The sequence below is a fragment of the Cinclus cinclus genome, chromosome 20, assembly GCF_963662255.1.
Source record: "Cinclus cinclus chromosome 20, bCinCin1.1, whole genome shotgun sequence".
In the NCBI taxonomy this organism is placed as follows: domain Eukaryota; kingdom Metazoa; phylum Chordata; class Aves; order Passeriformes; family Cinclidae; genus Cinclus; species Cinclus cinclus.
The window spans coordinates 6,175,109-6,189,278 of record NC_085065.1 but is presented as its reverse complement, the minus strand read 5'-3'; the positions used below and the strand labels follow the sequence as shown (position 1 = coordinate 6,189,278).

At 42.7% G+C, this 14,170-nt stretch overlaps 1 protein-coding gene across 2 annotated transcripts; it reads right to left on the bottom strand.

The window, feature by feature from the left end:
• Positions 1-4,989: 4,989 nt before the first annotated feature.
• On the bottom strand, positions 4,990-12,351 carry SUMO2 (small ubiquitin like modifier 2). 2 transcript variants are annotated; one of them, XM_062506004.1, is made up of 4 exons: positions 12,089-12,329; positions 10,630-10,761; positions 7,585-7,656; positions 4,990-6,090 (listed from the first exon to the last, which is right to left on the bottom strand). In XM_062506004.1, exons 1-4 carry the CDS (start codon positions 12,107-12,109, stop codon positions 6,028-6,030), a joined length of 288 nt encoding a protein of 95 aa, XP_062361988.1. In that variant the 5' UTR covers positions 12,110-12,329; the 3' UTR covers positions 4,990-6,027. The 2 variants fall into 2 exon arrangements, with proteins under 2 accessions (XP_062361988.1, XP_062361989.1); XM_062506005.1 differs by lacking the exon at positions 7,585-7,656 and having other exon boundaries at positions 12,089-12,351.
• Positions 12,352-14,170: the final 1,819 nt, after the last annotated feature.

The window sequence follows — 14,170 nt, the reverse complement described above, 5'->3', positions numbered from 1 at the left end:
CTCTCTCAGGAACTTGCAGAAGTATTTTGTCATCTAAATGCTTCTTATTCAAACCCACAGGATTTTACTCTTTAATTTGTATCCCTGAGACACACAGAGAGCCACTTCTTAAAGTCAAGATGAAGAAAAACCCGTTCCCTATGACAAAGCCAGTTTTCACACAGAGGTTTAGAATTCTAAACCCTAAGCGCTTCCAAGGGGCCCCACTGATCTCTCACAGGCCTGGCTGCCTGTGGCCCTTATTTAAGGGTGGCCCTTAAATAAAAGCTGCTTTTCTGATTATTCATCCATTACAAGATGAAGGGCTTTATGAAGATGACGACAGAAATTGGTCTTACAATCCATCTCAGGATGATGACATTTGACCAGAACAATTCTCAGCAGCTGTCTGAAAGAATCAGACACCAAACAATTCCACCTGTTGTTGAAATTTCACCAGCAAGGAATGCACAATGCATCTGGAAGTCTGAACAAGACCCAAAGAAATGCAAGGGTTAGGCAAGGAGAGATACCATTGGTTTGAAAAAATCCTCAGCTTGGTCATCCTTCTGTGAACACGGGTTTCTTCATGCCAGTCTCTGCTACTTATGGCTGTCAAAGAGAGCATTCCTTCTTTATTCCAAGCACGAGGCACAAAAAAAAGACGGTTTGCCTCAGTCTCTTCTCTTGCCCTGTTTCATTTACAGCTGAAGTGCCAGCTAATAAACAATCCTTGCCACAGCTGGATTTGCTGCTGTCAGATTTTGCCATCTGGAACGATGCATGGAAGTTCAGTGGAACGTGGTATCCTACAGATCCAATGGTGTGTCCCACAGAGCTGATGCTGCTGTTTGCCAGAGTTGATAAAGTTGCTCTGGTACCTCTCTACATCTTCAGGAAAAGTTCCCAACAGCCCATCACTGTTTGGGAAGGGGAATTGTACCACAGTGTCCAGGCTCGTCTCAAGAGCTGCAGAGATGACGTTCTGAACAACACAAAAAACAAGTGACCAACTCATGCTGCTGTTCTTGTCTGAGCATCCAACACCACCAAGCCTGCTCGTGGACTCCAAAGTGTTCCAGTGCTCCTCCTTACTGGGAAAAGGCAGGGATCGCTGGAAGGGGAAGTCAGTGTCCCAGTTTTGTTTTGTTTTGTTTTGTTTCAGTTTTCTTAAAACAGTGAGGTTTTCTTATTCAAGTGATCCTTCAAGATCCCTTGCAGGCATCAGATGTGTTTTGATGGGATCCATGGACTGCATGCTGAAAGGGGAAGATCTAAGCCACCAAAACCAGCAGAAATTTCACCACAAAGGGTATCCTTTGCATCCATGTTTCCCTGAAGAATATTCCTTTCCAAATGAGAAACTATTTGCTAATTGGTCTTCTGCAACCTTAGCCTTTCCCCATTACTCCAAAGTCATCCTTACATTGGGACTGTTTGAACCTACAGCTCTTCCTACAGTCCCTATTCCCACTGCAGCTCCTCACAGACTCACACACATCCCTTGTCCTTCTCCAGCACCTGCTGACCTTCCCTTCTGGGATCTCTGCTGACTCGAAGCCAGTTCTTTCACAGTTCCACCCACCACCTCACCCCTCCCACATCAACTGAAATCCTTCCGGGATAAGGGAAAACACTTCCTTAAAGGGACTTCAACCATTCCAGAAACACTGGGTAGGGCTCCCAGCATCTGCATGTTACAGTAAGATCACCATACCATGCTGCTAGGGAAGAAACCAGGAAAACCCCTGTAATTAAGCAACTTGGAGGTCCATCAAAAACTGAGAACAGGGATCAAAATTCCATCTTCCATTTATACTCGCACTCTTACGTCCTAATCACCCTGGAAGTGCTGTACTACCAATTCCTTCTGCCACTAAGTACCAAAAACCAAGATAAACTAAAGGATTGATTATTCCCTGCCAGAACACATCGTCTGGAAATTAATTACAAGCAGAATGAGCAAACCTCAATAAACCAGAGAATTAAATACATTAATTATGCTAGAAATAGAATAATAATCCAAATTACTTAAATGCTTTTAGATTAATACTCCACAAGAGTCCATCACAGCAGCTGACACACATGTACCAAGAAGAGGCCACTACCTAAAATTCTAAGAAAAATACTTGGCTTTATTGTTCACATGATGACCAAGGAGGTATCTTTTCATCTTTAGCTCTGAAAACAAATTGCTATTCCTTAGAAATTCAGTTATTTCCAGCTGGCTGAAGCCTAGGAAGCCTCCTCTCTTTAAGCCAGTCACATTATGCCTTTTCATTAATGTTGCAGTAAGAGACAATAGAACCAGCATCCACCAGGCAAACGACAGCACTTACGTTACACTGACTCAGAAGTAATGAAGTGAAGGTAGTAGAAAGGAAAATTCCTACTGGAAAACCATCTCACTTTGACATTAACCCTTGCAGAGATGCTGTCTCTGTTCTGATATTGCAGTTATCTTGAAGCAGCAATTATCTTAGTGCTACTTTAGGGATTTTTCTTCTGTTAAGAACACCTCCATATGCCAGTGCAAGAATCTCTCTCATGTTACCACTTGGAGTATTTCCTTACAGTCCTGGCAGCTTGGAAGATTCCATGTCAGAGCCTTGCACTCCTGAACTCCTTTGAATCAGCACCTTGGGCCAGTTACCACTGACCCCCACAGGAGCCCCCTGGGTGGGTGTGATCCCCACTGTGCAGATAAACAAAAGCATTTTCAGGTGTCAACCACCCAAACCAGCTGTGACTTCAATCTGTCATTATCTCCCCTGCCCATGATAATAGTGCCTTAAGGTACCTGACATAATCTTGGTTACTTATTTTTAAATAACTGATCGTGTCCATAGCTCATTTGAGGGACTAAAACCCCAGCACAGGCTGAAGGCAGGATACAGCCATCCACCAGAACTCACTCCATCCTTTTTAATTTAAAAACCATGGGAGAAATAGTAACTAAATTGTATGGCAATCACTTTAGAACACATTATTTGAAAATTGTGGGTCATTTTCCCAGGCTCTTGAAAGATCCCAACTGCTTAATTCACCATGAAGAACTTAACGTCCCAACTAGCCTGACAAGACCTCTTTGCCCAGTGTTCCTTTATCCTCCCCATGTGGACTTCCAGAAGCCCAGTGTAAACCTAGGAACTGCCACAAACTAAGCCAAGCAGCAAAGAGAGTTTAAAATAAGTTGATTCAAATTGTCCATATCCCTGTACTCCATACCACTTGCAAATCATCACCCCCAGCAGCAACTTCCTTAAAAGAGGTAGTCACAGTAAAACCACTGAGGGCTCCAGCAAGGAGAAATCCACAGGTAAGTAAATCTGTAGCACCAGAGGAGCACTACAGACAAAAACAAGTTCTGACATAGAGTACTTGCAAGACCACACAGGAAGAGTGCTAATTTTCTTTTTTTTTTTTTTTTAAAGGACTGTATTTCTGCATTACTGTTACACAAATGTGTTTATATATATGAATCAGAAATCAGCCCACTTTGCTATACTAATGGAAATTCAACATTTGAGGCTCTCGAGAAACTAAGTCACTGAAGCTGAGATGCTTTTGTGGTTAGATTAAAAATACAAGAAACTATCTCAGAAAAGACTAACAGTTTTTGGCTGCAGACACCACATAAGGTTACACCATTCAGCATTGTTTGAGGAATCATTTCAGGAACAAGAATAAGCCCAGGTAAGAACAAAAAGATGTGAACAATGGAGGAATGCAGGTGAATGCTGCACTTAAGTTCATGACAGATGAAGCAACCCTCGCCTAATTCAGGAAATGAAGACATTGTTTTTAAAAGCTCTTCAGTACCTGTCACTTGACTTCTGTTGCCTCAGGAAATAAAAAGTACAAGGCAAGATACAACAGGGAGCTTTGAGCTTCATGATCTTAAGTTGAGCTGAAAACAAATTGTATTTAAGGAGACCTCACCCTTTCTTCAGAAACTAAAGCAAGTCCAAACACCTTTTTTGGCCAAACAAGATAAAGACAACTTTCTCCCGGGAAAAGTCTTGGCATGACATCAAGTTGAAATAATTTTGTACACTGGTATCAGAAATTTAACCAGCTTAAAAGCCAGAGATTCTAAAGCCAAAAAGCAATGTATTTCACGTGCAACCTAGGAATGATGTTGAAATATATTCCCCCACCACCCTCTTTTTTTTTTTTCTTGTAAGTAGATTTTTTTTTAGGCCTTTTAGAGTTTGGACATGTAAACATTTGTTCACAAGAAGGAATTTCAATCCTGCAAAACACAAGTTTACAAGATACATCCCAGAATGTGAAGTAATCTGCTTAGCAGTAACATTTCCTTGAATTAAAACAGAGGCACACAGTAGATTACATTCTTCAGCTACAGAGTCAAAAGCAACTGCAAAAACAGATGTTAATTTTCCCTGTATCTCCACTGGATGGAACTAATGTAGCATCAAATGCATTATTCCTGACAGAAGACAAATAGATCACAACTCATCAGCTAAATGCACACACCTATCATTCTGCCACAAAACTTTCAGCTCAAGCAGGTACAAGTCCCAAATGTAATAATCACTCCTTGAATTAACTGTTACAAAAGTGACCACCAAAAAGTGGCCTCTTCTGAGACATTTATACCTAGAAAAGCATTCGCTTACTGCAAGCACTAAAATACTGGAACGTTCCTAGGACATCAGAGAATACTGTGGGTTTGACAGGTGTATCATCTTCCATGAACACCCATGGATTTCACTCCAACCTTGAAAGTTCCCCCAAAAAGTTCCCTAAGAACTCAATAACTGTGGAAAAAACTTGTGAAAAACACCACCATCACTTTATCTCCCTTCAGCCTCTTTCCTGCAAGCAGAACAGCAGAGTGGGGTAAAGCAGAGCCTGGAATCTCCACCACCACAGCTAAATACACCCAAAAAACAGAACTCAATTTTTTATTTTTGCTTTACATTTCCAAGCAGCTCCCATTTGATACCATGGTAAACTGAACGGTTAATGAAATTATTTGCTCTCTTTAACTTCATGTTTACATCAATAAGCATTCAAATACAGAGTCTTAAATGTAACTACTGCAACAACAATATTGATGCTTCTATTTAAAGACTGACAAAAAGATCTCAACCCAAAGGCATTACTAAGTAGTTCAGTATTTTGCAGATTGCCTAATCAAACAGTTTTGGCTTAGCAGAACATTCACAAAAAATTAAAAAGAAATCAAAATAAGAGAAAACTGACTTATATTTCCAGTTCAACTGTTGACTGACAGGTCTCAAGGAAGCCTTTCCTTTTCCAACAGTCTTCTGCCTAGACAAGGGGATTATGCTTACTTACCACAGAGAAAGCTGAGATTTGAGAAGCATAAAGTGCTGCAGAGAAAGAAATACAGGTGCTGAGTACTATTACTCCACAGAAAAAGAAAGAAAACTGGTTATTTTAAACAAGAAGTTTATTTAAACAACAAGACGTTTTACTTGAAGGGAAAACTATCTAGGATTTTTTTTTCTTTTTTTTTTTAAAGAGTAATTTACCCCTACTTAGACAGAGATTGCTCTACATGTAACAGCTACGTACAAAAAAGTTATAAAATTGCCCTTGGTTTTACAATAAAGAAAAACATTGAAATTATCCAATCAAACAAGGTATGCAAGGTTTTTTGTTTTTGAACAGTGAGAGCAAAATAACTTACTGGAATATAAAGATAACTCGGCTTATTCTGTGATTCTGTAAAAGTAGAAGGAGCATGCCACTAACGGAGAGAGGGGCATTTTCACAGAACCAGTTTGTTTTCCCACCCCATCTCCATTAAATGTTGATCAAAACATACCATTGGCCATTTAGTTAAAAAAAAATATGCATTATGTCTGTGCACATCACCAGTTACTTTATGTACAATAAAAGGAATAAGAAAAAAATTCAGAGAGAAGAGAGAAAACTATACTGCAGTAGTCAGGATGTGGCTGAACCAAGTCTCATTTTTCTAATTGTGAAGTGTCGCCTGTGGGAGCACAGTTCTGGAGAGGAAAGTAGCAGGTTCTTTTTTGTGTGTTTGTTTTAGTAAACTCCTCCTGTTTGCTGCTGGAACACATCAATTGTATCTTCATCCTCCATTTCCAACTACAACAGAAGAAAGAAAAAAATGTATTTCAACTCTTCTCACATTTATACAGCAGCCTGGGCTGTTCTTTCAGTTCCTGACTTTATGTTTATTTTTAATGCAACTTAACCAGAGAAGCCCCACTCCCCTCCACCACCACCCCTTTGTACATTTAACAAAACTCACTAACTCAAAAGCAAAGAAACTGCACAGAAAAGAATGCCAACTGATAACTGTTGACCTGGAATGAATTCTAGTACTAACTTCAGGGTACACTGTGTAACTCCTAATAAACAAATTTATAATATTTGATTTCTGTTGCCTGCTTTGCCATTGCACCTTTGTTCTCCTGTTTACTCCCTCAGTTTACCTTAGAACATGGCCACAATTCCAGCTGGCTGATGCTGCTGCTCAAATGGCTACAGCACAGGGGAAGCAGACTAGAATTAAGGCCTCTGCCCCACCAGGCAGTAAAATCAAGGATCAGCAAGTACAAAAAAATTAAAATCACTTTACATGTAACCATGTAACAATTACCAGTGAAGAACAATACTTCATTAATATAATTCTCTTTATTCACCCTTATTTTTATAGTTGATATTCCCAGGATGTCAATGGCACCTACTGAATTTGTACCAAAACTGAAGGAGCTGCTGTAACTAATCTAAGTTAGATTTCTAAACAGACTCAGCTGCTGCTCAGGAAATAAAACTGGTCTATGCCATTTACCACAGCTATAAACAGACTGATCCTGAGCTTCAGCAAAACACAGAAGGGAAAAAAAAAAAAAAACACCCTATTGCCTTAATTAACAGTATTGCAAATTAAGAAGTTGCACAGACTGGGGCCACAAGAGGCACAATATTTGAATCAACAGCTTGGAAAATTCAGAACTAAAAACTGAAGTCCATTATTTCATTACAAGCGGTTCTGAAAAGCAGATAAAACTATCACTTAGGCTGATTAAACAGAGCTCTGTGGAACAGGACAGAAAAATGCTCCACAGCCACAGGGAACCATTCTGCTCTTGGAGTGGCCTTCATTCAAACACTTACAGACAACCCAAACTTCAGCATATTCATTAATTCAATGCTGCTGAAACAACTTGAGATTACAAACAACGAAAAATTACTTTTGGATTACAAATAGAAGGTTGCAAACAGGATCTCTCTGATAACATCCTGGCAAGTTTTTATATAAAAGATAAAGCCAATGCTTTAAGAAAATCTCAATTCTTAACTTACCATCCTTATTTCAGAACCATGAATCAATAAAGCAAAAGTTTTGCAGGACTCACTATCCGTACATTGTACTTAACTGTTCTATTATTAAAGTGATAAAGATTTCCTGGATTCCATCTCTAATTCTCCTAAGGTAATTACACCAAAATAATGGCAGAAAAGATCCAATCCTATCACTAATATACACATTTACATAGGTATTTGTAGGAAAAGGAAGCATCAACTCCTAGAGCAAATTTCAAGTAGTTCTTCAGCCTCTCTCATGCTGTTTACCTGTGCAGGTGTGTCTGTTTCATTAATTGGCTGCCCATCGAACCGGAATCTGATTTGCCTCATTGACAACCCCTGCACAAAGAGAAACAACACGAAGGGAAATAAATCTGATGTAAAAGTACTCAGTAGTTTACTCTTGAACTTGTCACTGAATTGCAGCACCATCATTAAGAGCCACCAGAGATTCTGTTCTTCTCTCATGTCCTGACTTTTAGGCATTTCACTCCAAATCACTGCAATCTGTTTTGTATTAAACACTGCATTGTGTTCATCAACTCCTGAGAAGCAACAGTGCCCCCACTGACTGAGTTAAAATAAAGCCATTTCTGCTACACCCCAAAGGCCAGCAGGTTTATTGTGCTTCTGAGTAATTCACTCAAAAACGAGGTGCAACACTCCATGTAACAAATGTCCAACAGTGACACACGACACTCCTCTTTGATCTTCTCAAAAAACATAGGTATTCTAAAATATTTCTTCCAGAAATGCAACAAAACTAGACTGCAGCAGCAAGGAGCAAGCAATGGGAACTTTTTAACCTCCAATTCCTGTTATAAGTGTATCAAAAGTTTTTCCATGCATGGATTGGAAAAAAAAAAAAAAAAGAATTTTCTACTTCCAGAAATCAGCCAGTATTTTGGATAAAGTACCTACTTTGGATTTCTACCACATAACAATCATTTTGCTGACCTCTTCCATCCCTAGAAGAATATCTCATTCTCACCTGAGCCAACAGACTGGAAAATGGGAATAACAACCAACCTCTCCTACTGATAACATCAGCTCCAAAATCTGAGTTTTCCAAAATATTTTACAGCACCCCACATTCTGCAAAGGCAGGTCAGTGACATCTGGAGATACAAACTACCTTTCCAGTTCTATCCATTCTATTCAGAGTATCTAAATATCCAAGAGCCCAATCTGGTTTTGAAGCCAATCCAATGGATTGCAGGGTCGTGCTTTGGCATCTCTGAGTTAGAAGAGAAGCCTCAATTCAGCCTGGCAAGAGCGGATGTCACACATAACAGAAAACAATGTAGTAATTATTTCTGAAAAGCAGATTTGTCAGGAAAAATATTTTAATAAATGTGAGTAAACTTTTTTATTAACTTTATGGTTTGCAGCAAATTGACTTCTCCAGCATGACCAAGATACTGCAGTGTTCACTCAGAACATCATCTGGTCTAAGGAAAGTGAGTGGCTCAGTCTCATGGCAGCAACACATTTCTGCACAGGATCATTTGGTCTGAGGCCTTTTCTCTGACATTGTGTTTCTCAAAACATGTATTTCCTATTCCCAGAGTGTTGTTTTTTTCCAGGTTCATGACAACTTTATGAGATAAATAAATGTTGGCTGAAAACATACTGAAAAACTGTCCTTTGGTGAGTTTAGTATCCACAAAACATGAAGTATGAAACATGAATGATTTTTTCGTCACTTAAAATAATCACAAATAGCCTTGATCTTCTCAACAAATCACTCAAATTTAGTTACTTCCACTTTACATCTACTACACACAACATATCATTATCATACTTTATAGTTGGTAAGTTCTCTACCACCTCTCCAAAATTAAATCTCAAATCCACAGTTCAAGGATTTAAGTTGAGGTACACCTAGTTAGGTCTCTAAAACATAGCTTTTAGAGACATGCAGAACAAGTGCTTTTAAGCAAAATTTCAGAAGTAAGTGCCTAAAGACAAATCCACAATCACAAAAAAAACTGAGAACAGAAAAAACGTCTCCCTTTCTCAAGATTTACTGATTGTTTTTTCTCCAATCAATACCTGAGGGGTTTTTTTGTTGTTGTTTTTTTTTTTTTTTGGCTAGCTTCAGTTTTGTTTTTCTTTAAGCAGAGTAAACATTTTGGCAATCTAAGACAATTTGAAATCTTACTTTTGCTTGTTTCAAACTAAGAATGAATGATACTTTTAAAATTTTATATGCCAAGACTTTATAGACAAATAACCAATCCTCAAATTCCCTGAAAGGCAGATATAACTGCACTCTGTGACTGGAAAAAGCAACACAGTGATTTACAAAATATAACAAGAGCTTGTGTGACTGAGGTAGGAAAAACAAACTCACAGCTTTCAACGTTCACTAATTTCTCAACAGAACACTCATACAAGAACATATTGACATGTTAGCCAGAGCTAATTTTTCCTGTCTTTACACTTATTCTGTTGTGGCACAGGATAAAGTGAAGAGGTTTTACCATTCTCTATATGAATCACAGCTTTTTCTTCCCGCTCATGAAACAGCTGCACCAGTATCTTACACTAATTTTACTCTATGCAATAGTATCCTTGAATATTTGTGTTTTAAAAACTAAAAACTCGCAAATTCTGGACACTTTTGTAGAGCTATAACTTTTAAAAGGCAGTCACTAAAAAAATATCATGGATAACAGAGATAAAATTTCCCTAACTAGGAGCTTCAGAAGGAAGAATTCCATAGCTCTACTCAAACAGGTGTTTTTAAAACTTGCAATAGCTGCCTGCAGCCTCTCACACTAGCTGCAGCTGCCACCACATCAGCAAATACATGGGGCGTGTTTGTCTCTCAGATTTGTTTGTTAACCAGGCCACAAGAGAAAAAACAAAGCTCATCATTAAATGTACAAACTCCTTCTCAAGGTATCTCCTCATCTCAGTACAATAAAGCTAATAAATCAATAGTCAGTGACCAGTCCAAGAAGGTACTCAGAGCTATAAAAATCCCTGATTATCACTTTGCTCCCTCTTCCACAAGTTCACCCCAAACCCACCCTTTTCACACTAACACTTCTGAGCAGCAGAGCAGCAGTTACCTCCCACAAACCTCCACCTATAAATGCAGATTTCATAGATGACAACAGATCTTTATTTCACCCGTTTCCTGTAACAACCCGACCCCAATGACAATAAACTTCCCACAGCACAATGGTTTCTTCTCATTCTCTATCATTTTGCATATTTACTTAAGTTTGAAGACTTCAACTGTCTTCCTCTCTCCCTGTGGAGAGCAGCTCTCCCCCAGAAACTGTTCTCCTGAGATCATACCTGTCGTTCACAATAGGCTTTCATTAGTTTACTAAGTGGTGTGTGCCTCTTAATCTTAAACTGCACCACAGACCCATCTTGCCCTGCCACCTTCAGATTAATGTGGTCATTGTTTTCAGTCTTCACTCCTTCCTGTGGAGGAAATAAAAGGAAAAATAATAACCAACACTCTTTAAAAAAGGTATGAAACAAGAAGCTAACATTTTACCAAAGTGCAACAGGGTATTAAGAAGGAGGAAATAAAGATATTAAAGCTGTTTACTGACTTGAAACCTTGAATTAGGGAATAAAGGTCAGCACTTTTCAGTTGAAAATGTAAAGGAAAAAAGCGACATACAAAAAAAAAAAATCTGATATTAGCTGTCATTCTGCAGACTGGAAATTTAGCAATGAAGAATTACCAGGCCAGGCGTTCAAAACAGATTTTTAAAAAAAGTTATTTCTATCAAAATTACAACAACATGCTACATCAGTGCTCCCACTAAAAGGAATTAAGTTACCTATGTTATAACTATGATTTGTTATAGCTGATTTGTGTTATAACTGTGATCTCAACCAGCACCAAGGCTCTTTCTCATCACATCTCAAAACTTTTTTCTATCGTTTCACGTCTTTATTTAAAAAAACTTTCCAAGTACTTCAAAGGGCTATGTTTGAAACAGTGATAAAAGCTGAAGCGGCCCAAGTCTTCTCCTTCAGAAAACGTTTAAACAAAAACTTCACATGAGGCAGCCCGATCCTCTCGGAGCAAAAACCTTCAGAGGATCAACTTCCAGCTCGATCCCTCGTGTTGTGGCCGGGCCTCAGGGCAGAGGGACGGGGATCGGGGCTGTCCCACACCCCCATTCCAGCTTTGTTTTCCCTCTTTTCTGGGAGCCGGGTCCCGCCATGTGTCAGCCCGCGCGCGGCCTCGCGCCCTCCGCCACTTCGAACTCGGTTTCAAAATCGTGTGGGGAAGAAGAAAAAAAAAAAAAAAGAAAGAAAAAAAAAAAAAAGGAAGGAAGGAGGAGGAAGGAGGGGGGAAAAAAAAAGAGAGAAAAAAAGCGCCAACCCCCCGGCGGCTATCTCTGTTAATTCCTGCCGTGTGGAGCCCCCGCGGCCCCCCCCGGCCCCAAGGCGGCACAAAGGGGCCGGAGTCGTGCGGGGACTGTGAGGGCAGCGGCTGCCCAGGCGGCCGGCGGGGATGCTGCGGCCGCGGAGGAGGAGGAGGAGGAGGAGGAAGGCAGCAAAAAAAACCGCCTCCAGACCTGCCTCTCTCCCCGCGGAGGGCGGGAAGGCAGCCCGGGTTCGCTCCCCCTCTCCCCGGGGATCCCCCGCCCGCCCCGGGAGCCGCGGCCTCGGGCTCCCCCCCACCCGCGCAGGAAAATGGCGCGCAAAGGCGGCGCGGGGGCTGCGGGCCGGGGCCGCCGCCTGAGGGGCCGAGCGCGACGGCGGGAGCTGCGGAGCGCGCCGGCCTCACCTTGGGCTTCTCGTCGGCCATGGCGAGTCGGCGATGCGGGGGCGGCTCGGAGCGCGCACAAAGGGGGGGCAGAGCCGGCCGAGCGCGGCGGAGACAGGGAGAGAGAGGGACACAGAGAGAGGGGAAGGCGGGGGGGCCCGGGAGCGCGCACGCACAGCCGCGGGGCCGCGCCTTGCCCCGTGCGTGCGCGCACCCGGCGCGCTCTCCCCTCCCCCCCGGGCGCGTTCCCGCCGCCCATTGGGCCCCGGCGCGCGTGGAGGGGGCGGAGCCAGGGCCGGGCGGTGGGGGTGAGGCGGGAGGGAGGGGGAAGGGGGTCGGAGAGCGCGCGCGCGCGCCCCGCGGCCGTTACATAACGCGGCGGCGGAGGGGAGGGGTGCGCGCGCGGCCGCGCTGCCCGCGCGCTGCGTGCGCGCGCCCCCGCCCCGCCCCGCGCGGCGGGCATTGTCCTTCGCAAAATGGCCGCCGGGCCGCCCTCAGCGCCCCGCACCGCGCCTCGCACCGCGCCCTGCCCTAACACAACTTCCCCTGACCCCCTCAAATCTTACATCTCCTCACATCTTCTCAAAGCCGCCGGGCCGCCTGCTACAGCCCCCGCAGTGCCCCTTCAGTGCCCTACGTGGTGATCTTTGCCTACACCACCCCCAGCCCCATCGAGCAGGCGGCCCAAGGATGTGGTGAGTTCCTGGCCCTGGAGGTGTTTAGGGGAAGGGTGGATGCGGTTCTCTGTGCCATGGTCTGGTTGACAAGGTGCTGTTGGGGTACAGGTTGAACTCGCTGATGTCAGAGGCCCTTTCTGACCTCCGGTGATCTTCCTCGTCTCTGCCTCATCAGATCTCTCTCTGCTGGTTGTGCCCCTTGCTGTGTTATGGAGGACACTGATGGTGGGGCAGTCCCCCCAAAACCCTGGCCTGTCCCTGTAAGGAGGAGTTGTCCTGGGAGAGGTGCCATGTCTGTGAGGGAACTGAGCACCTCCAGCACCCCAACAATTACACTACAAAAATTACACAAATCAGAGGATATATCACCAGTGATGTGGTTTCTTAAAGTTCATTCCAATGGAAGGGAGGAGAAAATTCTCAGTAACTCCAGAGATTTCACAGGTTTACACAAAACAGTTCCTGTGCCTTTTTTTTTTAATCAGCGTTACACTTGCCACCATCATTTGTCAAATGCTTCTCTTCATCATGTAGGTGGAAAAGAAACATCACAAGAATGATTCTTGTTGACTCCCAGGGATGGATTTTCCAGGTGGGCATCACTCCACACTGGTGCTGCTCTGTGTGGGAACACTCTGGTCCTGACACCAAGGTAGTCGTGTGGTAACACACCTCCTGCCCTGGCAGGACTAAACTGTCTGCACCATTTCAGAGATGTTCCTTGTCCAGAATAAACTGCCCAAGTAGTGAAATACTGACTGAAGAGAAGCTTCACTTACAGGCAGAACTGCAGACTTGCTTTTCACTGTCTGTTCTGGTCCCTCTCCTCTGCCTTTGTCATATTATTTCACATTCCAGCTCCCTCCTTCTGAGTAAAGGTTGGATTTTTACTGCAGTTTTCTGGAAAATGCACAAAACTAATACCCACTGGGCAGAGGAAGCTGAAGCCAAAGGCTGAAGCCTTTATCCAAGTCCCTAGTTGAGAAAATGGCACAGCCATGGCCCTGCCTGAGGCAGGAGGATGGCCCAGACAGCCACCTGAGCTCCAACAAAAAGTGAGCAGTGAAGCCTTTTACCATCCCTTGTAGTCCAAAATTTAGCCTGAAATTTCATATAACCTTTTAGTTTTAGTATTTTACTCCTGAAGAGTCTTAATGAGTCAGTTACAAAACAATCCCAGGCACGGAAGTGTTCAGTTTGACCCAAGAAGGCAACAGATATTGTTTCAAATTGTGACTGCGACTGAAACAGACCCTCCTTTGAGCTCTGCTTTCCACTCCTACCTGTGTCAATTTACTTGATTTATCATCAAAAGATCAGTCACTTGATCCCACCTGTTTTCTCTGTGTTTAATTACTCTTGCTATTATTTTTCTATTTATTTAAGGTACTGGGAGGTGAGAAGCACCCTGGCTGGGGAAGACCAT